Genomic DNA, 25,651 nt, shown 5'->3' with positions numbered 1-25,651 from the left:
ATGCTTATTAAGCACCTATTGGAACCAGTGTCTGGGTCAGGGCCTGAGATGATTGTGAGAAATGAGAAGGTAAGGCTGGATACCCATTCCCTTCCTTATTTGCTTGCTGGTGAAGTCTTGCCACTGAGGGACAGATTTTTCAGGACTGACTTCTGTACACGTAGCTCTGACTGGTTGCTCAGACCTTCCCCTGATGAACCCTCATCCTCCCAGAGCAGTCTTCCTGACATTTGCCTCTTTCACCCTTGAGCTTGGTTTCCCTTTTTGAACTTAACCCCTCGAACCCCGAGGGGGCGCCTTCTCCCGAGGCCAGCCCTGGAGCTGAAATCCTCCTGCTACTCACCCCTGCCCTGAGCTCTGCTCTGGCTTATTCTCACCCCCTTGCCCAAGACTCAAAGGAACCGGCTGCTTTTAAAGGACAAGTGCTGGATTTAAGGATGAGTGCTGATAATACAATTAGACTAAAGCTTCTGGAATAGCTCCATTGCCTTCTTCTACAGTACATTGACTTCCTTTGCAGAGAACACTGAATGATGACTAAAAGCCAGCTTCCCTGGAGAAAGGGTGGATTAACCAGGAGAAGAGAGCATTTCCACTTCTTTTTTTAGAGTGTTGAAGGAAACGGAATTGGATGTTACCGTCCACTTCTGCCTCCTCTACCTTCCTTTCTATTTCTTCTGTGAAGCCTGAGTCTCTCCATCCTCCGAGCAGTAGGAAGGCACACCTGGGAGTTCACCAATGTGCCATCCAATCCCGTGAACTTGCCTGTGTGCAGGACACGTTCACACAGTGTGGATTCTGAGCTCGGCCACCCTATGTGCAAGAGCCTTAGCGGGATGCTAGCAGTCTGGGTTTTAGATCCAGTGGAGTGGCTCAGATTCTGATCATTCCTTGGGGTTGCATCTCCTTGTATTTTGAATGATTGATTTTAGATATTTAACCTGAAGACTTGGCATTTCAGAATGGTAGTTCTCTGCATAGCTTAACTTATCTACGTCCTTGTTGACCTTTAGTGAGTAAAGAGTGGTCTTGGCCTCACCATGGGACATGTTCTGTATTACAGAGTTGCTTTTTTCTTGCTGAGGCTCAGGGTTGAAGGACACCTCCCTGCTTTAAGCGGTTGGGAGCAGCCATCTTCACCTCCTTTGATGGGCACATTCCTCAGCGAGCAGCTGAGGCAGGGAGAAGATGCTGGGGTTTTAAAAAAACACAAGTTGGGAATTCCCTGGTGGTGCAGTGGTTAGGACGGGGCTTTTTCACTTCTGGGGCCCAGGTTCGATCCCTGGCCAGGGAAGTAAGATCCCTGCAAGCCATGTGGTATGGCCAAAACCGCCACCTCCCCCTCCCCCCAAAAAAAGACAAAAAAATACGAGTGGATATGCTCTATTCATCAGATCCTCATCTTGAGCAAACACCCAGTGTTTACTTCGCTGTGTGTCTTTATGTATTTCCTTTTTCTCTCTGTTTGTGTGTAGAGAGGCGGTGGGTAGCACGGTCCATCAAACATTTTTGTCTTGGAGCCATAAGGGGCTTTGTGATTTCTCATGAAAATCTTTTTTTTTTACAATATTATATTGGTTGGTTTTGCCATACATTGACGTGAATCTGCCCCGGGTGTACATGAGTTCCCCCTCCTGAACCCCCCTCCCACCTCCCTCCTCCCCTTATCCTCCCTCTGGGTCATCCGCGCACACCAGCCCCGAGTCTCATGAAAATCTTATGTTAAGAATACAGTTGAGCCTAGGCAGGCAGTACATTGACTGGTACCCATCTGTGGCCTTTAGGATATCATAGCGATGAGAGTTGACAATCATCGCTGGATGCTCTCTCTCACTTGAAATTCACAAGACTCCTAATTGATTTGCAGTTATCATCTCTATTGACAGTTAGGTCACTGTGTAGGGAATGCCGAGGAGGGGTTTGATTTCAGGCCAGATTTGCATCAAAGCTCTGTAATCCCCACTCCATATTGACAGGACTGTTGAAATGATTCTTCCATTTTAAAATTTCCTGGTAAAAACATTTTTGCTTAGATGGATCAGAGGCCCAGATGCAGGCTGTCTTAATTGCCAGTGCCCAAGTTGCCTCTATCTCACCAAGCTGCCTGCAGAGCCAACGATCCATAAGGGCCTCTTGGAAAGTTCCAGAAAAAATGTGCTTCCCTTGTTTCAAAGGTCCCTCTGCCCTGGTGGGTGTTGAATGAGGACATTTTTCACAGTTCTCTTGAACATTTCCCTCTTCTGATCCATTATGATTTTTTTAAGACAAATATTTGCTAAGTGCCAGCTATATGTAAGGTTATTCATTTCTTCTCAGACAATGTGGGAATGGTGAAGTAGAAATAATTATAGTTGAAGAAATAGAGGCAAGGATATTCTCTATTTTGCTTGAAGACACCCAAAACACCATAAGCAAAGTCAACGGTTAGATGATGCTGAAGCGCAGCTAGAGGATGATAGTCTTAGGAGGGGCCATTTAGATTATCAAACCAAACTGAACATCTTATTTTACAATCAGGAAACAGAATGCAGCCTCGAGATGAGATGGCTTGTCCATCATCACACAGAAGTAGGAGGACTCAGAGCGCGTGCATGCGTGTTGTCACTTCAGTCGTGTCCAGCTCTTTGTGACCCCATGGACGGTAGCCCACCAGGATCCTCTGTCCATGGAATTCTCCAGGCAAGAATACTGGAGTATGTTGCTGTGCCCTCCTCCAGGGGATCCTCCTGACCCAGGGATCAAACCCGTGTCTCTGGCATCTCTTGCATTGGCAGGTGTGATCTTTACCACTTTCACCACCTGGGAAGCCCAGGAGGTCCCAGAGTGGGGCTTCTCTATGCTGTACATCAGAGTTTCAACCTCAGCGCTATGGATGTTTTGAGTGGAATAATTATTTGTTTTGGAGGGCTGTCCTGTACATCGAAGGATGTGTAGCAGCATCCCTGGCTTCTGCTCACTACATGTCAGCAGCATGCCTCTCCCCACTTTGGGGTAACCAGAAATGTCTTCAGTCATTGCTAAGTGTTCTCTGGGGGCGTAAAATCAGCTCTAGCTGAGAACCCTTTCAGATCCATTGAACAGAATGAACCTGGTGCTGAGTTCTCTCCTGGCAGTTTGGGAGGGAAACTGGGGGTCCAGGGGGAGAAAGTCTTTCCTCCCAATTCTGCCATCCCAGTACCTTGGGGAGAGCTCTCTGGGGTTGATCTCAGCCAAGAGAGGACAGCTCTCAGGGAAGTGGGGAAAGGTGTCAGAGAGCACACAGCGCAGCCAGGCCTTCCGAGAGGTGTATGTATCACTCCCCCATTTCGCAAATGTTCAGAGGGTCAGCGGTACCCATGGAACCAAGTGTGGTTTCTCCTCCACACACCATAAGGAGCCCCCTACAGTATTCAGGCTGTGTGCTCTGAGCCCGAAAGCACTAACATCAGAGGGCTCCGCTTGTGTGCTCTTTGTTAATTACAGGAGGAGTGTATTACTATGAAGTTGGGTCTGGAAAGTTGGGTCTTGTCGCGGCCCTGACTCTCACCTGACATGGGACCCAAAGCAATGTGCTTTGAGGATTTTTGTCCTCATGTTCCTAAAATGAAGATATCAGACTATACATGTAATGAGAAAACTTCCAGCTGGCCCTATTGGCCTCCCCACACCCCCAACCTTGAGAATCAAACAGCTAATAAAGCTGTTTGTGGGTCACATTTATTTTAATGAACAATGAGAATAGCTTTTTTTGAGCTCTATGGAGGAACAGGGATATTCTTAAAACTCAGTTTAACCTGTTCATTTCACAAGAAAGATGTTAATAAAAATGATATTTTTAGCTCCTGAAATGTTAGCATTCAATATCTGGGCCTTTTTGGGGCAGCAACATGGAGGCACGTTCCCAACTATTTATCCTAAAATTGCACTTTGAACCATAAGGCAAATGAGTCAGGCCACAGGGTGTGGTCTCAGTAGTCTCCTGTGCTTAGCCGCTCAGTCGTGTCCAACTCTTTTCGATCCCGTGGACTCTAACCCGCTAGGCTCCTCCGTCCATGGGGATTCTCCAGGCAAGAATACTGGAGTGGGTTACCATGCCATCCTCCAGGGGATCTTCCCAATCCAGGGACAGACCTAAGTCTCCCACATTGCAGGTGAATTCTTTACCTTATGACCCACCAGGGAAGCCCCAATAGTCTCTTGAAGTGAAGTGACGATCTCTGAGTCTGACTCTTTGTGACCCCATAGACTATACAGTCCATGGAATTCTCCAGGCTAGAATACTGTAGTGGGTAGCCTTTCCCTTCTCCAGGGGATCTTCCCAACCCAGGGATCGAACCCAGGTCTCCCTCATTGAGGGTGGATTCTTTACCAACTGAGCCATGAGGGAAGCCCAATAGTCTCTTAGGTCTGATACATAATAGATACTTTTGTGTTCAAGGAGAGCCCCCTAGTGTAAATCTTTAAGTTCCACCAAGACTGAATATTGTTCAGAGAGGGCTTTCCGGGTGGCTCAGTGGTAAAGAGTCTGCTTGCCAATGCAGGAGATATAGGAGAAGCGGGTTCGATCCCTGGGTTGGGAGGGCCCCCTGGAGAAGGACATAGCAACCCACTCCAGTATTCTTGCCTGGGAAATTCCATGGACAGAGGAGCCTGGAGGGCTACAGCCCATGGGATGGCAAAGAGTCAGACACGACTGAGTGACTGAACACACATGCTCTTGCAGAAAAGAATAGAGGGGTTTGGGGACAAGATCAAGTTGGTTTATTAAGAGACTAACCAGAGAAGTATATTTTTGGGAAGCCTTTTGGACTGGCTTTGCAGTTAAAGGGCTTGGGTTTTGGGGTCAGACTTGGCTTGAAGATCCAATCAGTCCATTCTAAAGGAGATCAGTCCTGGATGTTCATTGGAAGGACTGATGCTGAAGCTGAAACTCCAATACTTTGGCCACCTTATGCAAAGAGTTGACTCACTGGAAAAGACCCTGACGCTGGGAGGGATTGGAGGCAGGAGGAAAAAGGGACGACAGAGGATGAGATGGCTGGATGGCATCACCAACTCAATGGACATGAGTTTGACTGAACTTCAGGAGTTGGTGATGGACAGGGAGGCCTGGCGTGCTGTGATTCATGGGGTCGCAGAGAGTCGGACACGACCGAGCGACTGAACTGAACTGAACTGGCTTCAAATGACTACTTTCAAGACTGTATGCACTTGGGTGAGTTACTTCCATCCTATTTTCTTTTTGTGAAACCGAGATGATTAATACCCACCTCTCAGAGGTTTTTTGGGAGTAAATGAAGGAAGTGGGCATTGAGAGACTGATTGAAGATGAAGTTGGAAAGATCAGACTTGATCATGAAGAGTTTATATACTGTGCCAAAGAGTTTGAACTTGACTCAAAGAACAAGAGAGCCAATAGAAGGTCGTGGGCAAGAGAGACAGGGTAGCACTTATGAGTTGGAAATGTCAGGTTGGTTTATTTCTCTTCTTCAGTTCTTGTCTCATGGCAACAGAAGTTTGGAGCGATGGACCAAAAGGTATAGGACAGCAGGCAAGTTACAGCTCAGTTCAGCTCAAGCAGACAGATCTTTTATTAGTCCAACACTCCCAGAGGAGTCCTCTGTATCCTTCCTATCGATTCCTCTTGGTTTCCCTCTTTTATACTTCCAGCTCTTCCTTTTGGTTATGCCCAGTGCAAAGTAGGGCTTGCACCCACCACCAATCAATGAAAGGAAATGCAATTGGGTGTATACTCAAGGCCAATTGATAATTATAAGTTATATAACAGCAAGTTGTCTTGTTTATATTTTCCCATAATTCATCTGTTATCATTAGATGTAGAATATTCACAAGCCCTAAATGGGCTCCTAACTGTCTAACTGGCTAAGGTTACTGGGAGAAGCCCTGTGGTCGGTTTGCATCCCCTGTGCGCCTAGGGTGCATGTGCAGGAGTTAGAAAGTCTCTGTGGTTATTTTGTAGCGTATTTGTGAGCTCTCCTGTGGGATGGAGTTTAGAGCTCTGCACACATGCCTTTCAGCCAGGCCTCCCCTCATTGCTCACGTCTAACTTCCTACCTAACAGAAAGATAATGGTGGCAGCGTACACAATGGGGCTTGAGACTCTGGTGGTTTTGATGGAGCTGGAATATGTGGGAAACATATATTTTAGAAGTAGCATTGACTTGCAGTTGATGCAATATGGTGGGTCTTGAGATGGGAGGGGACAGGGTGCAGTCGGAAATTGCAGCAAGCATATGTGGAGCTTTTGTTAAAATGCTTTCCCATGAGCCCTCTTACCTAATTCTCCCAATAATTTTATGAAGAGATATTATAATTATCCTTCTCATTTTATATGTAAGGAGTCTGATAGTCAGGGAGATTAAGTCAAAGGGTATACAGTTAGCAAGCGGCCAAATCAGAACATTTCACCCAGGTCTTTGGATCTGATTCTGTCTCTGTCGCTCAGATCACACTGCCTCTCAAGGTTTAGAGTGGAGTCACTGCAGAGAAAGAGGCAGTATGGGTCCAGGGTTGGATGTGTGATGGGGCCTCAGGTTGTACAGTCTCCCTGGTTGCTAGGAATCTCTGATGAGCAGAGTCCCCAGGTTGCTAGGCGACCTGGGTTGCTAAGAGTCTCAGTTTATTATAGGCCTTGGGTTGTCAGAAGCCTTGGGTTATTCAGGCTTTCAGTTTATGAAAAGCTTCATGGTTCTCAGAGACATCAGTAATTAGGGGGCCCGGGAGTCTAGGGCTCTTCGCTCTTAACATCATCAGGTTGTGAGCCCACTCTGCTTGCTAGGAATCTCAGGATGTCAGAGAGGTCCCGGGCGTGTGGAGGCCTTCAGCTGTTGAAGTGCTGGTTTACTGGAAACCTCAGTTTTCAGCATCTCCGACTTGTGAGGTTACTAAAGACGTGGGCTCAGATTTTTAGGTCCATGGCTTCCCAAAGTCATGGGTCAAGCATGCAGCTGTCTCCCCGCATTCCTCCTCTTTCTCTTGTCAGAGTCTCTGGAGCTTTCTCGTTTTCTTGGGTGCTTCATCACAGACAGCCTCATTCTGCTCCCGCAGCTGTGCTGACCTGATTTCTTCTTATTCCTGGTTCTTCCCACTTCGGTACCAATTCCAAGACCTTTGAGTAGAAATTTGTTATGGTTCCTAAATAAAGCAGATGTCGAAGCACATTTGGGTTATGTTTACATTCTCATCGTTCACCCTGTAGCCAGTCAGTTTTAAATAATCTTAAATTAGACTTTGTGGAAAAGTCCAGGGTTGACTGCCCCTCATTTCCAATTATTTTATTAGAGGAGTCAGAACAGTAAAACTTGCCTGTGCATATTTTTGTAAAAACGCTTTATTATCAAATAGTTATTCTCAGAAAGTTGCAAAGATGGTAGAGAGAGATCCCGGGGACTCTTCATCCAGTTTCCTCCAGTGGTTACATCTTACATATCCAAGTGATTCAACGCTAGTAGAGTAATTCTCTGTTTATCCAGAGACCTCATGACTTCCATGAGGGCTAATGCAGTGCAAACTTGGATGAGGAAAAGGCCTCTGATTGGTTAAAATAAGCTCTTGCTTTTCCTTTGGAATATCTTTACAGAACACAATATATAATTGGCCTCTTGTATCCATGGGCTTTCACCTGCAGTTGGTTAAATATGAAGATGCAAAACCCATGGATATAGAAGGCCGACTGTACTAGGCCATTCACTATAGCGACTTGAGCATCCTTGGATTCTGGTATCCTGGGTGGCAGCGGGGAGGTGGTCCTGGGACCTAAACCCTACAGATACGGAGGGACCCACTTTTAGTATCAGTCAGCACATTGCCATTGTGACAATGTGTGTATGCAGTTCTGTGTCATTTTCTAACACGTGCTTTTGTGTAGCTACCACCTGAATCAAGACACAGAACTTGTCCCAGCACCACAAAATCTCCCTTGTGTTCTCCCTTTAAAGTCAAATGCTTTTCTGTCCCTCCCCAGCCAGTGTGGTTTTTAAAAAATATTTCTTTTTATGTATTTATTTGGCTGCGCTGGGTCTTATTTGCAGCATGTGGGATCTAGTTCCGAACCTGGGCCCCCTGCATTGAGAGTGCAGAGTTTTAACCACTGGACCACCAGGGGGGCCCACCAACCAGTGTGTTTTAAAATATGTAATCCTAATCTTTATTCACTGCCCCTGGGCATCTCACCCATAAACAGGTCAAGGAAATGCAGAGATAAATATAATGTATACTCCTTGCTCTGAAAGAACTCACGGACAGGGCTACAGTCATGTACATCATGAATTAGAGTGCAACATGGGAGTCCTGTGACCGAAATAAACTCGAGGGACTGTGGCAAGAAAATAGACTGGAGGGTTCAGGAGGTGGAGAGTGTTGGAATGAACAGTTTCTGTGGAAGTTGCAATGCTGGACTGATTTTGAAGGATGGAATGGAGTTATTAGGTGCCCAATGAGGAGAGATGTTGGCAAATCAGTTTGGGGAGGAGTGGGTAGCTCAGTACTGCGGAAACCCAAGTGGGGTATTGCATGGAGAAGGGTGTTGGGAGGAGGGCCTGGAGAAGTTGGGGGAGAAGACAGCGTGTGGAGGACCATCCAGCTGCTGGACTAGTCCTGCAAGGGGTAGAGAAATCCATCAAAAGATTTAAAAATGGGCCTGCTGTATTCAGTTTTATCACTTAGACGTAGAGGGACCCAGAGAAGGTGATGGCACCCCACTCCAGTACTCTTGCCTGGAAAATCCCATGGATGGAGGAGCCTGGTAGGCTGCAGTCCATGGGGTCGCTAAGAGTGACACGACCGAGCAACTTCACTTTCACTTTTCACTTTCATGCATTGAAGAAGGAAATGGCAACCCACTCCAATGTTCTTGCCTGGAGAATCCCAGGGATGGGGGAGCCTGGTGGGCTGCCGTCTATGGGGTCGCACAGAGTCGGACACGACTGAAGCGACTTGGCAGCAGCAGCAGCAGCAGCTGTAGAGGGGCCAGTTAGGGAATGATTGCAGTCCCAGTAAGGTACACAGGCAGCACGATCGGAATGGTGGGAACAGACAGGGCGGGATCATTTTTGACCACTGAAGGACATTGAGATGGGCAGAGGGGAGCATGACGGGGATGAGCGAGCACTTTTTCCAAAGGGATGTTTTCCCTTTCTCTTTGCTTTATATATATATACATATAACTTACTTATTTGGCTGCAGTGGGCAAGTGGGATCTAGCTCCCTCTCGAGGATGAACCTGGGCCCCTGCACTGGGAGCATGGAGTCTTGGCTACTGGACCAGCAGGGAGGTCCTGTTTTCCCTTTCTCTTCAGTCTGTGTTGGGTTTCCTTGAGAGCAAATCCCTAGGATGTAAGTGCAGGAAGATGACTGCTAGTAGAGTAACTCCCTGCTTATCCAGAGATCTTGTGATTTCCACGAGGGCCCACACAACACAAACTTGGATGGGAAAAAGGCCTCTGATGGATTCACACAAGCTCCTGCTTTCCCTTTGCAATATCCTTCAGGCCCTTCTACTCAGAGCCTTTTCTGACAATTCAATTCAAGTTCTCTAAAGGGTGTTTAATTGATTTCGTCTCCCCGCCGCAGATAACAATAAGTGAAAACCACCTTTACTGGGTGTCTGCTTGGTGCCAGATTCTGTGTAGGATGCTTTGCCTGTTATCTCGTTAATACTCGCAATGATCTGCTGCGTGGCAGTTCTTTTTCCCTTTACAGGTGAGGATATTGAGGCTCAGCAAGGCTGTCAAACCCACCAAGGTCACAAGCTAGTGAATTCTGCGACATGAGGACCAAATATCTGGGTACCCACTGGCCCAGCCAGCTTCCCTCATCACAGGAGGGGAGGGAAGCCTGCCAGCCGGTAGTGCCATCACTGAGAGGAAGGGAATTTTGTGGGTTGATGAACCTGACGACTGTTAAATGATCTTCTGCCAGCTTCACAGGAGGAGTGCATCAGTCAGTGTTCTCCCGGGAATGGAATATGTGTATATGTTGTGGATGTGTATATGTAAAGACACTACGTGTATTCAGTCGCTCAGTCACGTCCCACTCTTTGCGACCCCACGGATTGTAGTCCACCAGGCTCCTCTGTCCATGGGATTCTCCAGGCAAGAATACTGGAATGGGTTGCGATTTCCTTCTCCAGGGGATCTTCCCTACCCAGGGATTGAACCCAAGGCTCTTGCATTTCCTGCATTGGCAGGCAGATTCTTTACCACTGAGCCTCCTGGGAAGCCCAGTAAATACACATATAGGGAACTATAAAAAGTTTGGTTAGATCAGTTGTTATATATATGTGCGTGTGTATATATATATTTGGGATAAGACTTATCAGTAATGGAAGTGGGCAAGTTCCTAGATCTGTAGGGTGAGTTGGTAAGCTGGAGACCCAAGGGAATCAATGGGTGTCATTCTAGTCCAAAGGCTGCCAGACTTAAGACCCAGAAGAGATGTTTCAGTTCTATTCCATAAGCAGGAAAAAAGGCAATGTCTCAGTTTGAATTGCAGTTTGGCAGGAGGAATTCCCTGTCATTTGGGGGAGGATTCCCCTTTTTGGTCTGTTCTGGCCTTCTACTGATTGGTTGAGGCCCACCTACATTAGGTAGGGCAATCTGGTTTACTCAATCACTGATTTAAATGTTCATCTTGTCTAAGACACAGTATGGTGAATATATGGAGAAGGGTAATGGTGACCCACTCCAGCATTCTTGCCTGGAGAATTCAACGGATAGGCGAGCCTGGCGAGCTACAGTCCATGGAGTTGCAAAGAGTCAGACATGACTAACTCACACACACACACATACACACACACACTAAAAATAAACATAATATTGTAATCATCAAACTTACTGAGAGACTAGAACTTAATTATTCCAGCTATTAATTAGAAATAATGATGTAATGTGACTGAGGTTCTAATTATGGTTAGGATGATAATCATATCACAGTATAGAAATGAATCAAATTAACACATTGCACACTTAAACTTACACAACCTTGTATGTCAAATACATTCCAGTTTTAAAAAATGTTAATCTCATCTGGAAACTTCCTCACAGAAACACCCAGAGTAGTGTTTGACCAAATAACTGGGTCCCCTACGGCCCAGTCAAATTGCCACATAAAATGAACCATCACAAGGAGGAAGACAGATTAATAATGGAGACAGAAAACTGAAAGAACACAATGGGCAGACTAGGTAGTGCAGGGTTAATGACTTTATATGCCTCCGACTCCTGATAACAGTGTCTTGAAATTACAGCCATGCACTGATCAGTGACGAATATAAGAGGAACACAACTTCTTTAGAAGAGATTAGCTCTGTTTTCAGTGTTCTGAGTTTGGAGTGGATCGGGTGAGCAGGTCTGTCTCTAGGATCTCCAAGGTCTCCCTACTTGTAGGCAGAGGAGGATTCATTTCTTCATTGTCCGAAGCAACCTTTGCACACTCTTCTGAGACCAGCCTCCTGATGGAGTCCTGTGAGCTGAGGTTCTTCTGAATCAACCATCTGGATGATTCGCATTCGTTTCCTCATTTCTTTCCATAGTATTTTTGATCTTGCTTTCAACAATGGAAAAGCAGACAATTGAGACACAATGGGCATCTCCTAGTCTACTGGGAGTGGTGAAGAAAGAAGTATACCGATGTAGGGACTTTCCTGGTGGTCCAGTGGCTAAGACTCAGTCCTCCATGTGCAGGGGACCCAGGTTCGATCCCTGGTTGGGGAACTGGATCCCACATGGTGCAACTGAGAGTTTGCATGCCACAATGAAGATCAAAGATCCTGCATGCCGCAAATAAGACCTGGCACAGCTAAATAAATATAATAAAAAAAGATGCTGATGTAGCGTGATAGATGCTGAGATGGCACGTTAGCATTGCTAGGTGTGAGAGTATGTAAGGGACTCCCGACTCAGCAAGGAGTCCAGGGGAGGAAGTCAAGCTCCAGTGATGCTTTAAGGAGGACCAACAGCTAGCAAGAATATTGGCTGGAATAGAAAGGGTGTGTTTGATAGAGAGAATAACATATATAATATCATATAAGACAAGGTTGCACAATATCGGCACACATTTAGGAAAATAAGTTTGATTAGAAAAATAGTTCCCACCACTGGTAGCACTTGGGAATCACCTGGAAGGGTTAAAAAATATTAATGCCTGGGTCTTACCCCTAGAGATTTGGATGCACTTGGCCTAGGGTGGGGCCCAGATGTTTGTGTTTTTTTTTTTTTAAGAGCAGCCAGGACTGAGAATCAGGAAAGTAAGAGATGCTTTTGTTGTTGGTGTTTAGTTGCTAAGTCATGTCTGATTCTTTTGTGACCCTGTGGACTGTAGCCCGTCAGGCTCCTCTGTCTATGGGATTTTCCAGGTAAGAATACTGGCGTGTGTTGCCATTTCCTTTTCCAGGGGATCTTCCCAATCCAGGAGTTGAACCCACATCTAATGCTTTGGCATGTGGCTTATTTACCATTGAGCCACCTGGGAAACCCAAAAGATGCTTTAGGAGAACTTAAGCCTGATGGGAGCCAATTGGGTAATCTCTGCTGGGATGTGGTCAAGAATCTGAGCTTGCTTTGGGGAAACCGGAAAGACTTGTGCTGAGCTCAGCAGAGAAATAAAGACCCACCAATCGTTAACTAGGGCCTTGTCTGCCCTCAGAACCTTTTTTTTTTGAGCTGCTGTTTCTTCTTCTCCATTTAAAAATAAAAGTCAAGTGGGAAATAACAAAGCATACAGTAAAATAAAAATAAGCTGAAAGATGACTCAATAAAAAGAAGTGATAAAATAATAAAAGTAGGCTGATACAGTAAAAAAACCCCAAAACTCAATCAGACAGAATCACCACCCAGGGCCAGACAATAAAAGCAATAGCTAAGAAGTACTGATCCAAGCGGTGAGTATGACAGTGAAGGAGGATTATTCCCATTTTACAGAGGAGAAAAATGATGCTTGGGGAGATTAAGTATCATGGTTCCAGGGGGTGGGGCAGGGTAATGATTCCGTGTTATAGATGAGGAAATGGAGGTTAACTGGACGAGAATAAATAGCCAGTCAGGGGCAGACCAAGACACTGAGCTCAGGTTTTCTAGCTCAAGTCCAGGGAACTTTCCCCTGGACAAAGGCCCAAGCCTTGCTGATATTGGCATCATCAGGGAAGCTTTTAAGAAATACTGATGCTGAAGAGACATTTCTTCAAAGAAGACATACAGATGGTCAACAGGCATATGTAAAAACGTCCAACATCTCTAATCATTTGGGAAATGCAAATCAAAACCACAATCACACCTGTCAGGATGATTATTATAAAAAAAAAGTGAGAGAAATTTTGGTAAATATATGGAGAAATTGGAACCCTTGTGTATTGTTGGTAGGAACGCAAAATGCTGAAGCTGCTGTTGAAAACAGTATCCTCAAAATACTACTGTATGATCCAGCCATGCCACTTCTGGATACTTATCCAAAAGAAATGAAATCAGGATCTCAAAGAGATGTTAGCACTCCTATGCTCATTGCAGCATTATTCACAATTGCCACGATGTGGAAACAAGCAAAGTGTCCATCAGATGAACAGATAATTAAAATGCGGTATATACATCCAATGGTATTCAGCCTTAAAAAGGAAGTTTTTTAAGGTCCTATAGCATGTGACCACCTTGAGGACATTATGCTCAGTTAAACAAGCTGGTCACAGAAAGACCAGTACTATATGACTCCACTTATAGGAGGTATCTAAAAGAGTCAAGTTCATAGAATCAAAGAGTGGAATTGTGGTTGCCAAGGGCTGGGAGAGAAGGGAAGGGGGAGTCACTAATCTATGGCCATAAAGTTTTAGTTAAATGAGATGAAGAAATTCTGAAGTTCTTCTGTACAACACTGTGCCTATGACCAACAACACTGTACTAGACATTTAAAATTTTGTTGAGGGCAAATCTCATGTTAAGGGTTTCTACCACAATAAAATTAGAAAATAAAAAAGGAGATCCTGATGCAACCACAGGTTAACCCTCGATTCTAATCTGGTCCATCTGTGGCTGGGGGGAGGCACACAGGATGGACAGGAGCAGCTTGGCATGATTTTGGCTGGGCTCTTAGTAGTAACTGATCCTGTGTATTGCGCACCTTTAGAGATATTTCCTGTCTTGCTCTTCCCCCTTAAGAATGAAGGAAACAGAGAGGTTAAGTCGCTTCTACTGGGACACCCAGCTGGTAGTCACTGGCACCTGTATTCATTCTCAGATCAGCCTGACTGCAAAGTGCATGCCCTGAAGGTTTTGAAACAGGGGTCCCTGTGGGGCATGGATGCGGTTGTCACATGCCCTTCCATTTCATTTCTCTGTCCCGCAAGCTTTAGAGTCGGCAGCATCACCTTTGTCCTGGGCTTGTCCACTGTCATCACGCAGATGGAGAAGGGGGTGGATAAGAACGGGAGAACAACGGAAGAGTGGAATGGTGAGGTCAGCTGCCTGGGGAGACGGCGGGCACCCGCCAGCATCAGCATTGCTGGGTAACCGAGGAGAGAAGCCATCCTTCAAAGTGTCGTGTGTAGGGGCAGAAGTGGGCAAGAAGGGGTGAGCTTAGATACTCTGAACAGGTCTCCAGGCCCTGAAACTGAGGGGTTCGAGGTGGGGGTGCTATCAAAGCTCAGGGGCTGAAGATGGTTCTAGAAGATGAGCTCACAGAACTGGGGAGTTCCAGAAGGCCCCGGCGTCATTTTCCCATCATTCTCTTCCAGCCGGGTGCTGGGGGCCCCATCAGTATCATGGGGCGTGTCTTGGGTTGAAGCTGGTTGTCGGGCCACCACTGTTCCCGCCACCGTCGCTGCTGTGTCAGCTCTGGTGAGGACGACACGGTCAGTGAGCCGCCTCCCCCCTCCTCCTGCAGCTGTTAACCAGGGCCCTGGGCTGGTCTGACCAGAGAGGGATGTGGGAAAATGAGGTGGTGGTCAGAGACGGTGAGGGGATACTGGGCTGGTGAGGATGGGGGCTCTGAGTTGAGAGAGAGAGAGAGGGGAGCCTGGCAGGTCTCTGGTCTTTGAATCACCACACCTGACTCCTTCCACCTCTAGACCTGCTGGGGAAGGCTCAGGAAGGAGTTACTTTGAAATAACTCTTGCTACCGAAAAAGCAAAAACAGTCTCTGTATAGCAGTCAGCTTAGTTTCTTCATCTATAAATTGGGGAAAGTAATCCTCCCCGCCCCTCGAATTGTTGTGAGGATTAGATGAGATTAAGTCAGAAAACAGCCAGAAAAGGGCCAGCATAGCGTAGGTCACACTTTAAGAACTCAGAAGGGTGTCTGCTTCCCTCTCACCCCAGACTCTTTGATGAGAAGGGCTCATGCGCTGAGCACATGACTTCAGTATACTTCAGTCTTGAGAAGGGCCTATTTGATCAGCCGCTCCAGGCTGGCAACTCTGCTTGACTCTCAGGATAAGAAGAGAAACAAGAGGGCCATTGTTCTCTGGAAACTCACCTTGTAGTGGGGGAAGGCTGATGTTTTTTTACAGTCTAGTGTGCAGAAACATGGCACTTTGGGAGTCTTGGGGGCACCAGGGGCTTCCTGGGGACGTCTCACTGGGGAACTCACTTCTGATGTGACCTTTGAAATATGAGTAAGAGTGATGCATATAAAGGAAAGGGGTTCTCATTCAGATGGCAGGTTCATCATGAGCAAATGAGACGGCATTATTGTCGTTGTTTAGTCGTTAAGTCGTGTCTGACTCTTTGGCGAGCCCATGGACTGTAGCCCACCAGGCTCCTCTGTCCATGGGGTTTCCCAGGCAAGAATACTGGAGTGGGTTGCCATTTCCTTCTCTAGGGGATCTTCCTGACCCAGGGATCAAACCCACATCTCCTGCTTGGCAGGCAGATTCTTTAACACAGAGCCACCTGGGAAGCCCTGACATGGCATGACTGGAGCTTAAAGTGTCGTGGGGAGAGGTCAGCAAGCCTGGGTCACCAGGGTCCTTGCTGACCACATTTAGGAGCGGTGATGAAGGACACCATCTAAGGATGTCCCCTGGCCAGGCTTTTTGTTTAAAACCTTCAGTCTGGTGAATGTGTGTAGAACAGTTTGGGAGAAGAGTCAGGACTAGATGCAGCGAGACCCTCAGCACACCAGGAGGGTGGTCCGAACCAAGGGAAAGACGTTGCTCTTGGAGGGAAGGTGGCCTCACCAGCGCTTCGGGATTGAGGGGCTGCGGATGAGTGAAAGATGTTGTGATGGAGAGAAGGAGTGAAGAATGACATCTATATCGCTAGTTTGGATAACCATAGGTTTAAACCATAAAACATGATGAGTTTAAAGCCAAGAGTGCGTTAAACCAAGAAGAGAAGACATAGAAAAGAGTGCTAAAACAGTGGGACCGTCGGTTCTACTTTACCCACGTGGAGACAGTCATGAGGCAGTTACCCGTGAGGTCGGCGGCTCTGGGGAAGATGTAACAGGAGCCATCATCTTGCAGGGGGCAGTAGGTACAGGCACGCTCAGGCATTCTGCAGCCTGCCAAGAAGCTTTCCTTTGTTTTGTCTTTGCCCGGCCTCCTGTGGCATGTGGGATCTTAGTTCCTGGACCAGGAATCGAACCTGTGCCCCCTGTAGTGGAAGCACAGAGTCGTAACCACTGGACCACCAGGGAATTCACAAAAGTGTTTCCTGAAGTGGGAGCTAGGCCAGCTCAAGGCAGAAATGCCTAGGAAGCATACCAGCATTTTAGACCTGGGCGGAAGTGTGTTCCGCAAGGGGGATCCGAGGGAAGCATCGCGGGGGCAGAGAGAGGGAGAGGTAAGAGTCTGAACCAGGTGGAGCAGGCAGCAGAAGGCAAGGCTGCGAGAGCTCCTGCGAGACAGGAGCCCGTGAGGGTTCGCTGCACCACTGGGCAGAGCAGTGTCAGGCCAGAGGTCGCAGTGGTGATGCTAAGTATCACTGGGTTGAAAAACAAATAGGAGGCGAGAAGATCGTAGATTTTCGCGTAGATGTTTAAATGAGAAGAGAGGGAGAGGGACAGGGAAGGTATTTTAGGAGCTGAAGACCTCAGCACGTCTGTACCTGCAGAGGAAGGAGGAGTGCTGGAGAGGAGATGCCGGCGATGCTGAGAGGGGAGGAGTGGCTGGAGGATGAGGGAAGGATGAAACGCAGAGCTTGGAGGAAGGGTGGGTCCAGACCAGCGTAGAGGCACCGTCTCTGTGAGGACGGCCGAGGCTGCGGATGCATTTGTGAGTGGGGCGGGGCGAAGGCAGGAGGAAGGACATCTCACAGGGGATCACGTCTTTTTTCCCAGTGAGGCGGGAGGTGAGGTGGGACAGGAAAGGGAGGGGAACTCGAGGACAGTAACGAAGGTCCTGAGTACCCTTTGAGCCAAACGGCAGAGAGAAAGCTGACCAAGACGAGCATCAGTACCTGTGCCGGCATCGCTTTGTGGTAGAAAGAGCAACCAGCTGGGCTCTAGTGCAAATAGCCCAGCTCCCTCTGCGCCTTTCTCTTCTCATTAATTCTTTCAACCATCGGGTGAGGCGGGTGTTATTAATTTCCTAATTTTATAGAGGAAGGAAACGAAGCTAGAAAAGTGTTCACATCAGAGACGTAAAGCAAAGAGGCGGCCTTCGCGCTGAGACAAGGCTTGCTGCAGAGCACACCCTTGTCTCGTCACCCTTGGGCTTGGGGCTACCCGTTTGCGGGGACACCCACTCCTGTGGCTCGGTTTCATTTCTGGAGTTTATGAAGGTGGAGGGCCAGTTGGTGGGGGGCGGAGGTCGTGAGAGACTGGTATGTCAGAGGTGGTCAGGGAGAGCTAGAACTGGACTAGAAGGCTGCAGAGCTTGGGGGGATGTGGAAGGGTGACGGGATGCAGGGATGACAAGCCTGTGGGAGCCGGTTGCTGAGACAGAGTGGGGGTCAAGATGGTAACCGGGTGCAAATGTCCTTTGTGATATGGGGGCTGACCCGCAGAGCTGGTGATGAGAGGCGTAGAGGGCTAACCAATGGGGTGAGAGGAGCTTCGAGGGAGGCGGGGCTCCAGCAAGGAGATGGTTTAGAATGGTGGCGGGCATGGAGGAGTTTTCAGCACCGCCTGGCCTGGGAGAGGGTCTCTGTGTGGGAGACAGCAGCCTCCACTTGAGAGGCTGCAGGTCGGCCGTGCTCCAGGGGGAAGCCTGTCTTCAGTTTGGCGGGGGAGGCTCACTGAAGAGAACTTCGCGGCTATGGGGGCTGCAGGATCGGAACGCACTGATGCTGCTGCTCAGCCGTCCCCTCTGGGAACATCTCTCTGTGTGTGTCTTCAGTTGCTCCTTGGACTGTGGTCCACCAGGCTCCTCTACCCATGGAATTTTCCCAGTCAGAATACTAGAGTGGGTTACCATTTCCTCCTCCAGGAGAGCTTCCTGATCTGGGGATAGGACCTGAGTCTCTTGTGTCTCCTGCATTGGCAGGCCGAGTCTTCACCACCAGCGCCACCTGGGAACATCTGCTTATGGCCAAATCCTGGTGGGGCTTTGGAATCATGTAAACTTTGGTTTCAGTCTAAACTCTGTCCCTTCGGGGAGTTCCCTGGCAGTCCAGTGATTAGGACTCTGAGTTTTCACTGTGATGGTTCTGACTTCCATCCCTGGTTGGGGAACTAAGATTTGCAAACTTTGTCCCTTCTGAGTTGTGAAATCTTGGGCTTTAGGACTCAGTGATGCCTGGCATGTTTTTTTTTTTTTTTGGCTGTGACACATGGCATGTAGGATCTTAGTTTCCCGACCAGGGATCAAACTTGCTCCCTCTGTGTTGTAGCATCTTAACCACTGGACTGCCAGGGAAGTCCCATGCCTGACATGTCGTGTGGAGCTCAGAATATGTTTGTCTTCTCCCTGGTTTCCCTCCTCTTCTCACAGCTGCTGGGACAGGAGGGATCGAAGCAGGATTGGAATGACCCAGCAATCCCACTCCTGGCTATATACCCTGATAAAACTATAATTGAAAAAGACACATGTACCCTGATGTTCGTTGCAGCGCTATTTACAATAGCTATAACATGGAAGCAACCTAGATGCCCATCGACAGATGAACGGATAAAGAAGTTGTGGTACACACTTATCATGGAATATTAGTCAGCCATAAAAAGGAATGAAATTGGGTCATTTGTAGTGATGTGGATGGACCTAGAGTCTGTCATACGGAGCGCAGTAAGTCAGAAAGAGAAAAACAAGCATTGTATATTAAGGCATATATATGGAATTTATTATAGAAAAATGGAACTGATGCACCTATCTGCATGCAGACATGCAGACAGAGAGAACAGACTTTGGACACAGCGGGGAAGGAGCAGGTGGGGCAGATTGAGAAGAGTAACACTGAGACATACACACTAACATGTGTATTAAATAAAATCGACAGCTGGTGGGAACCTGCTATGAGGCACATGGTGCCCTGGGATGGCCTGGAGGGGTGGGCTGGGGTGAGAGGTGGGGGGAGGTTCAAGACGGAGGAGACATGTGTGTATTTATGGCTGGTTCATGTTGTTGTCTGGCAGAAGCCGGGCTTCCCAGGTGGTGCTAGTGGTAAAGAACCCACCTACCTGCCACTGCAGGAGACATAAGATCCCTGGGTCAGGAAGATCTCCTGGAGGAGGAAATGGCAACCCACTCCAGTATTCTTGCCTGGAGAATCCCATGGACAGAGGAGCCTGGCAGGCTACAGTCCATTAGGGTTGCATGGAGTCCTACACGATTGGAGCAACTTAGCATGCAGGCACACATGGCAGAGGCCAACACAATATTAAAACAATAATCCTCCAATTAAAAATAAAGGAAAAAAAATAATTGAAGGGGAAAGGGGCTGACCTTGGGGAGCCCTCTTGGGCTCTTGGGGGCATGGCTGATGCTCCACCAGGGTGGCAAGGCGGCAGGCTGGCCGCCCCTTGTGTCGGAGCCCCCCTCCCCACTTTCCCATCCACTCAGGCTCTGCTTCCCTTCTTCTTCCAGGGGTAGCCTTCTGTGAGCGGCCTGCCATCTCAAAGCCTAGCTCTGAGCCAGTGTGGCGGGGGCTCTGTGCCCCCCCGCCCGCATGGAAGCCGGGACCTGGGCTCCCAGAAGGTGGCCCTGCCCGCCTGGGATCGTGCTGCTGGCCTTGGCTTCTGTCCTCAGCATCCTGCTCTCCTCCGGCCAGGCCAGGGTCTACAGTCGCTGCGAGCTGGCCAGGGTGCTTCAGGATTTTGGCCTGGAGGGATACCGGGGCTACAGCCTGGCTGACTGTAAGGACCGCGATCTCTCCCTCCTGCTCCCCTTCCCTCCTCCTCACTCAAGGGCTGTGGCCTTGGGAGCCTCTGTTCCCCTTTTTCAAATCAGGATCCTATGCACTGACAGGTGGAGAACACCAAGGACTGGGGTAAATACCCAGCAGGCAGGTGACGGGTTGTTGTTGTTGTGGGGTCACCAAGTCGTGTCTGACTCTTTGCGACCCCAATGGACTGCAGCACACCAGGCTTCCCTGTCCCTCACCATCTCCCGGAGTTTGCCCGAGTTCATGTCCTCTGAGTCAGTATTGCATAGGAACCTGGAAGGGTAGGCGACATGTAGCCAAGCAGAATTGCTCCCTTACGTCCTTTCCCGCTGGTAAGTTGGGCGCCACAGGGAAAGAAGGGTTTCCTATCTTTAATGGAATCATGGCCACTAGGATCAGACACTGCCAGTGAAGTCTGGGGCATACTGAGCAAAGCTAAGTAAGACCAAACTTTTCAAGCTGGTGGAAGTTTCGAGACACTAACAAGTACAACCACCCCTGGGCTTATTTATTCTCTAGTTCCAGCCCTTTCTCTCTGTCCCACCTGTGCCTTCCCAGTCGCGTCTCTAAAGAGTGAGCTCTTGTTCATTCATTCCACAACGTTTCTTGGGTCCCGCTATGTGCGGACAATGAGACCAAGGGAACATGGCAGGAAGGAAGTTGGGAGACCCGCGGACTCCTGCTGTTTGGTAGCTGTGTATAACCTTGAGTAAGTCACTTTGCCCCTCTGAGCTTCAGTGGATTCTTTTGTCAAGGAGGTGAGAGGGTGTCAGCCTTGATCTACTGGAGACATGAGTTGAGGCTTGGAGGAGCTGATGCACAGGGTCTGCCCCGTGAGCACTCTGGTCTGGGTTGGCCTTTGTCATCCCACCCGCAGGCCTGTGTCTCCACCCTATGCAGGGATCTGTCTTGCTTACTTCGCAAGCGGCTTCAACACAGGTGCTGTGGACCACGAAGCCGATGGAAGTACCAACAGCGGCATCTTCCAGATCAACAGCCGAAAGTGGTGCAAAAATCTCAACCCTAATGTCCCAAACTTGTGCCAGATGTACTGCTCCGGTAGGCGGGGCCTGGGCCGGGGGCTGGCTGGGGCTTCCTCTCTGGCCTTATTTGCTCCTCTTGCTTTTTTGTCTGAGTGGGAACCCCCGCTGCCTGCCGGGTCTATCAAGGATCGTGGGGTGGGGCAGGTGATGAGAGTGACCCTCCGTGAATCTGATTTAGGATCCCAGGTGGGACACTGTCCGGAGAGCTGTGGGAAGAGGTTGGGGATGGCTTCTGATGGGGGAAGTGATGGAGTAAGACCTGTGCTTCCAGAGGGCTTGAGACAGGGATGGAGTTAGGATGGAGGAGGGTGTGTGTGTGTGTGAGTGAGAATGACAGACAGACAGACTCTGGATGTCCAACTCCACCTCCTGCTCCTTCATCGTATTTCTCTGCCTCCCACCCCAGACTTACTGAATCCCAACCTCAAGGATACTGTTATCTGTGCCATGAAGATAACTCAAGACCCCCAGGGTCTGGGCAGCTGGTAAGTAATGGGGTTTGGAGCCCCCTGCTCCAACTAGGACCACAGCAGGAAGCTAACCTGGGTTGGGAAGATCCCCTGGAGAAGGGAAAGGCTACCCACTCCAGTATTCTGGCCTGAAGAATTCCATGGACTGTATAGTCCATGGGGGTCGCAAAAGTCAGACACGACTGAGTGACTTTCACTTTCACACTACTTTCAGATCTTATCCCAGGCATCATTTCATGGCCTCACACTCTAATCTGCTCATCACCACCAATGTATTTGCAGACAGTTCACTGAGTTTTAGGGAGAATGAACAAGTCACTGGAGGTCACAGAGTCAAACTTGGCTCTTCCAAGATCTGCCTGTGTTGGACCAGGGTCTAGGAACTTTGTTTCTTAACTGTGGCATCTTTGTCTAGTACAACAGATCAAAAAAGTCCCCTGCTTGAAGCATGAGTGAGCTCCCTGGAGACCCACCCTGTCAGTCTTCCTTTGCTTACCTCCTTTCCACAAGATGGCCTTTGGGAGCCATTGTCAGGGGCAAGAGAGTTGGATGAGCATCTGTTGGGGCATCATACTAGATCTTTGGAGCCCCTGGAGCAGCAGCCCTACAGCTTCCCAACCTCTTCTGATGGGAGTTTCACTCTGGAGAGCCTCCTACCTCCCTTTATTCCCATATCTAGATGGGAGATCAGCAGGGGACAGAATGTGGGGCAGGTAAAATTCCCCCAGGTGGTTGGAACCCGAGAACCCATGGCGGATGTGATAGTGACAAAGCTGGTGAGGTCATCAGGAAGGCATCAAATGTCAGTGCAAGAGTAGAAGGAAGGGGGATGGACTAGAGGCAGGGGGGACTAGTGGGGAAGCCTCGGCAGGAGTCCAGGGAGAGATGGAAGGTGTGGACCTGCAGTTGTATGGGTGATGGACAGGAGAAGGGTTGGGGGTGAGGGGCTGCAGAGGAGGAGCAGGGACAGGTGACATGTGGCCAGTGAGGGAGAGGAGGAGGCGAAAAGGACTGCAGACAGAGAGAAAGTCTAAGGTGGGCCTTGAGGTTGACCATGGCTTTGGAGACATGTTGATTTGCGCCCCGGGAACTGAATCTGGAGTGAGGCAGGCTCAGCAGGAGAGGGCGCACATCTGTAAAATCAGGAAGGGTGAATGCAGGCTCAGGCAGGAATCCGTGGACTTGGAGGTACCATCCTGGGATGGGAGAAACAGATTCCATAGGGCTAAGTCAAAGAACAACTCTCTTGTATGCTGGGAGTAAGTCTCTGAGAGGTGGCCCAGAGGGCAGTGGTTGCAGAAAGTAGGAAAGGTGCTGTCTATCCCCTCCACATGCACACCTGAGACCTTATCTGTGCCAGGTTCTGTGCTGGGTGCTAGGCTTCAGAGGTGGTGGAGACCCAGTTCTTGGCCCTTAAGGATCTCAGTCTAAAGGAAGAGATGAACAAGCCAGTCAACCCTTCTCCACTTAAGAGATCTATTGAGGTCCTTTAAGGGCACTCCTTGCCGTTGGGCTCTTTGACATTGACATTCTAGAAGACACTAGTTATCCAAACTGGGAACCCCTGGGAATTTAGGACCCCCAGGACCCCAGGATCTTGCTTATCATCCTCAAGATGCTTGTGTGACACTGGAATGAGGTAATGGTCCTAAAAGAGCCTGTAACCTATAGTTACCATCAATGGAAAGATCCACATTGGTAGCCAGGGAGAATGGCATGCAGGTGCATTTCTGTCGTTCACAAGCTGTGGACCGTGGGCAAACGATTTCCATCTTAGTTTCAGTTTTTCATTTGAAATATAGGGAACACAGTATTGGCTCAATCTAACTTACAGGGCTGCTGGGGGGATGGCAGATAAATGGGTGATGGGTGTGACAGTGCTGTGTAAACCGTAAAGGGTTGCACACCTGTACAGTGGCACTGTCTGCAGAAGCAGTGTGGTGTGGGAAGAGAGAATTGGATTGAGGCTCTGGACCTCAGGACCCCAGGCCTTTGCTGCTGAGTCCTGGGTGAACTCGAGGAAATTATTCTGTATCTCCATCAATAAAATATCGAGCTAGACAGATAACTTGTTATGGATCATTCTCTTCCTTTTAAAAAAAAAATCTTTTTTTCCCTAGGGGCTTCCTGGCTAGTTAACATGCTGACTTGTCTCTCTTCTCCTTGCCTAGCCCCTTTCCTCACCTCACTTCCGGTTTAGAGCCCACATCTCCTTCCTGTTCTTCTCTGAGCAAAGACTGAAGACTGCAGCTGACTTGCTCTCTCCTCTTCCCCATCTTCCGTCCTCAGGGAGGCATGGAGGCATCACTGCCAGGGCAAAGACCTCAGTGATTGGGTGGATGGCTGTGAGCTGTAGGATTCTCGCTGGATGGACAGGAAGAGAGAATGGACGGCAGCTTGGGAGATGTTGCCTGGTTCCTGACCCAGGCCTGGGAAGACAAACCAACTAATAAAGTATCGTTTAATACAAGTGTTGTTGTGCCGTTGCTAAGTCATGTCCGACTCTTTGTGACCCCACGGACTGCAGCACACCAGACTTCCCCGTTCTTCACTATCTCCCTGAGTTTGCTCAAATTCAAGTCCATTGAGTCGATGATGCCATCCAACCATTTCATACTCTGTCAATCTAAGTGTGGGTCTCAGCTATCACTGTGTTTCCAGGTGGTATGTTTGAGCCAGAAGCATCTCAGGAGTTCCTCACTGTCCCCAACTGTTCAGTTGGTCTTCAAAAAACTTGAAGTTCAAAAAACCTTCAGTGGAGATTTGCCTCCATTCCTGGAGGCCTGACCGGGGGGTATGCGTCAGTGCCTTCATTGCCCACACCTGGCAGAGTTTCCCAAATGAACCTCGTGAGTATATATGAATGAGGCACCCTGAATGAATGGCAGACACTCAGCTCAGTTTGTAGAATCAGTGAATGAACGGGCCCTGATACCTTCTTTCAGCATGGCCACAGTTCACTCAATGGTATTGGTAAGCGCTAGCTTACAGGCTCCAGGCCTATCTCTAGAGGGAACCATGGCCCCTCCTGAGCCCTCATGGGGAGCGCTCTACCTCTCATAGGGGCCACTCAGGCTGCTTCTCATCCACATCCGGCTCACCTCCCTTGGAGCAGGGAGTTTGGCATGGTCTGGGAAGAGATGGTTCAGTGGGGTTTTCTCCTTTATCCTGGCTGCCTGACCTTGGAAAGGTCATTCTACCGCTCATAGGCAAGTTCCTCAGGGTAAGAGGAGCTAATAAAGGCCATCTTACAATAATTTATCAGTGACATAATATACAGCAGTGAGGCGCCTGGTACAGGCCGGGGCACAGAGCGGAGGAAGGGGGCTCGAGAAACACTGACCTCATGTCTGGTTTCCCTGAGGTCTGGGGGTGCCAAGCCCCCACCCACCTTGTGGGCACATGTCCTGCTTGTCCTGGTGACCAGGGCTTCCTTGGGAAGTCTGCACCAGTGCCCTCGTCACTGTTCGCTGAGGAGGAGGAAGAGGGGAGGAGAAGGTGCCGGAAGAAGGAGCAGAAGGGGACAGACTTTGGATAAAGCGGCAGAAATTTCTATGGGAAATGGGGGAGAATTAAGTTCTCTCATTTTTTAAAAACTGTTTTGATGTGGAGCATTTTTAAAGCCTTTATTGAATGTGTTACAGTATTGCTTCTGTTTTACTTTTGGGCCACAAGGAATGTGGAATCTTAGCTCCTCCACCAGGGATCAAACTTGCACCCCTTGTATTGAAAGGTGAAGTCTTAACCCCTGGACCACCAGGAAAGTCCAGTTTGTCATTTTTTAAAGTTCACTAATAAGGACCTACTGTATAGCACAGGGAACTCTACTCAATACTCTGTAAAGACCTATATGGGAAAAGAATCTCTTAAAAAAGCAGATATATGTATATGTATAC

General features: G+C 48.6%; 1 protein-coding gene across 1 annotated transcript; it reads left to right on the top strand.

The window, feature by feature from the left end:
* Positions 1-19,979: 19,979 nt before the first annotated feature.
* Positions 19,980-24,111, top strand: SPACA3 (sperm acrosome associated 3). Its single transcript, XM_055395870.2, has 4 exons — positions 19,980-20,213; positions 21,143-21,301; positions 21,692-21,770; positions 24,045-24,111. The coding sequence occupies exons 1-4, from the start codon at positions 20,027-20,029 to the stop codon at positions 24,109-24,111; spliced, it is 492 nt and encodes a 163-aa protein (XP_055251845.1). The 5' UTR covers positions 19,980-20,026.
* Positions 24,112-25,651: the final 1,540 nt, after the last annotated feature.

Source organism: Moschus berezovskii, chromosome 20 (genome assembly GCF_049115385.1).
Source record: "Moschus berezovskii isolate FMDL1 chromosome 20, NW_MosBer_1.0, whole genome shotgun sequence".
Lineage (NCBI taxonomy): Eukaryota > Metazoa > Chordata > Mammalia > Artiodactyla > Moschidae > Moschus > Moschus berezovskii.
Note: the sequence above shows the minus strand (reverse complement) of the source record. Positions and strands in the feature narration are given on the sequence as shown.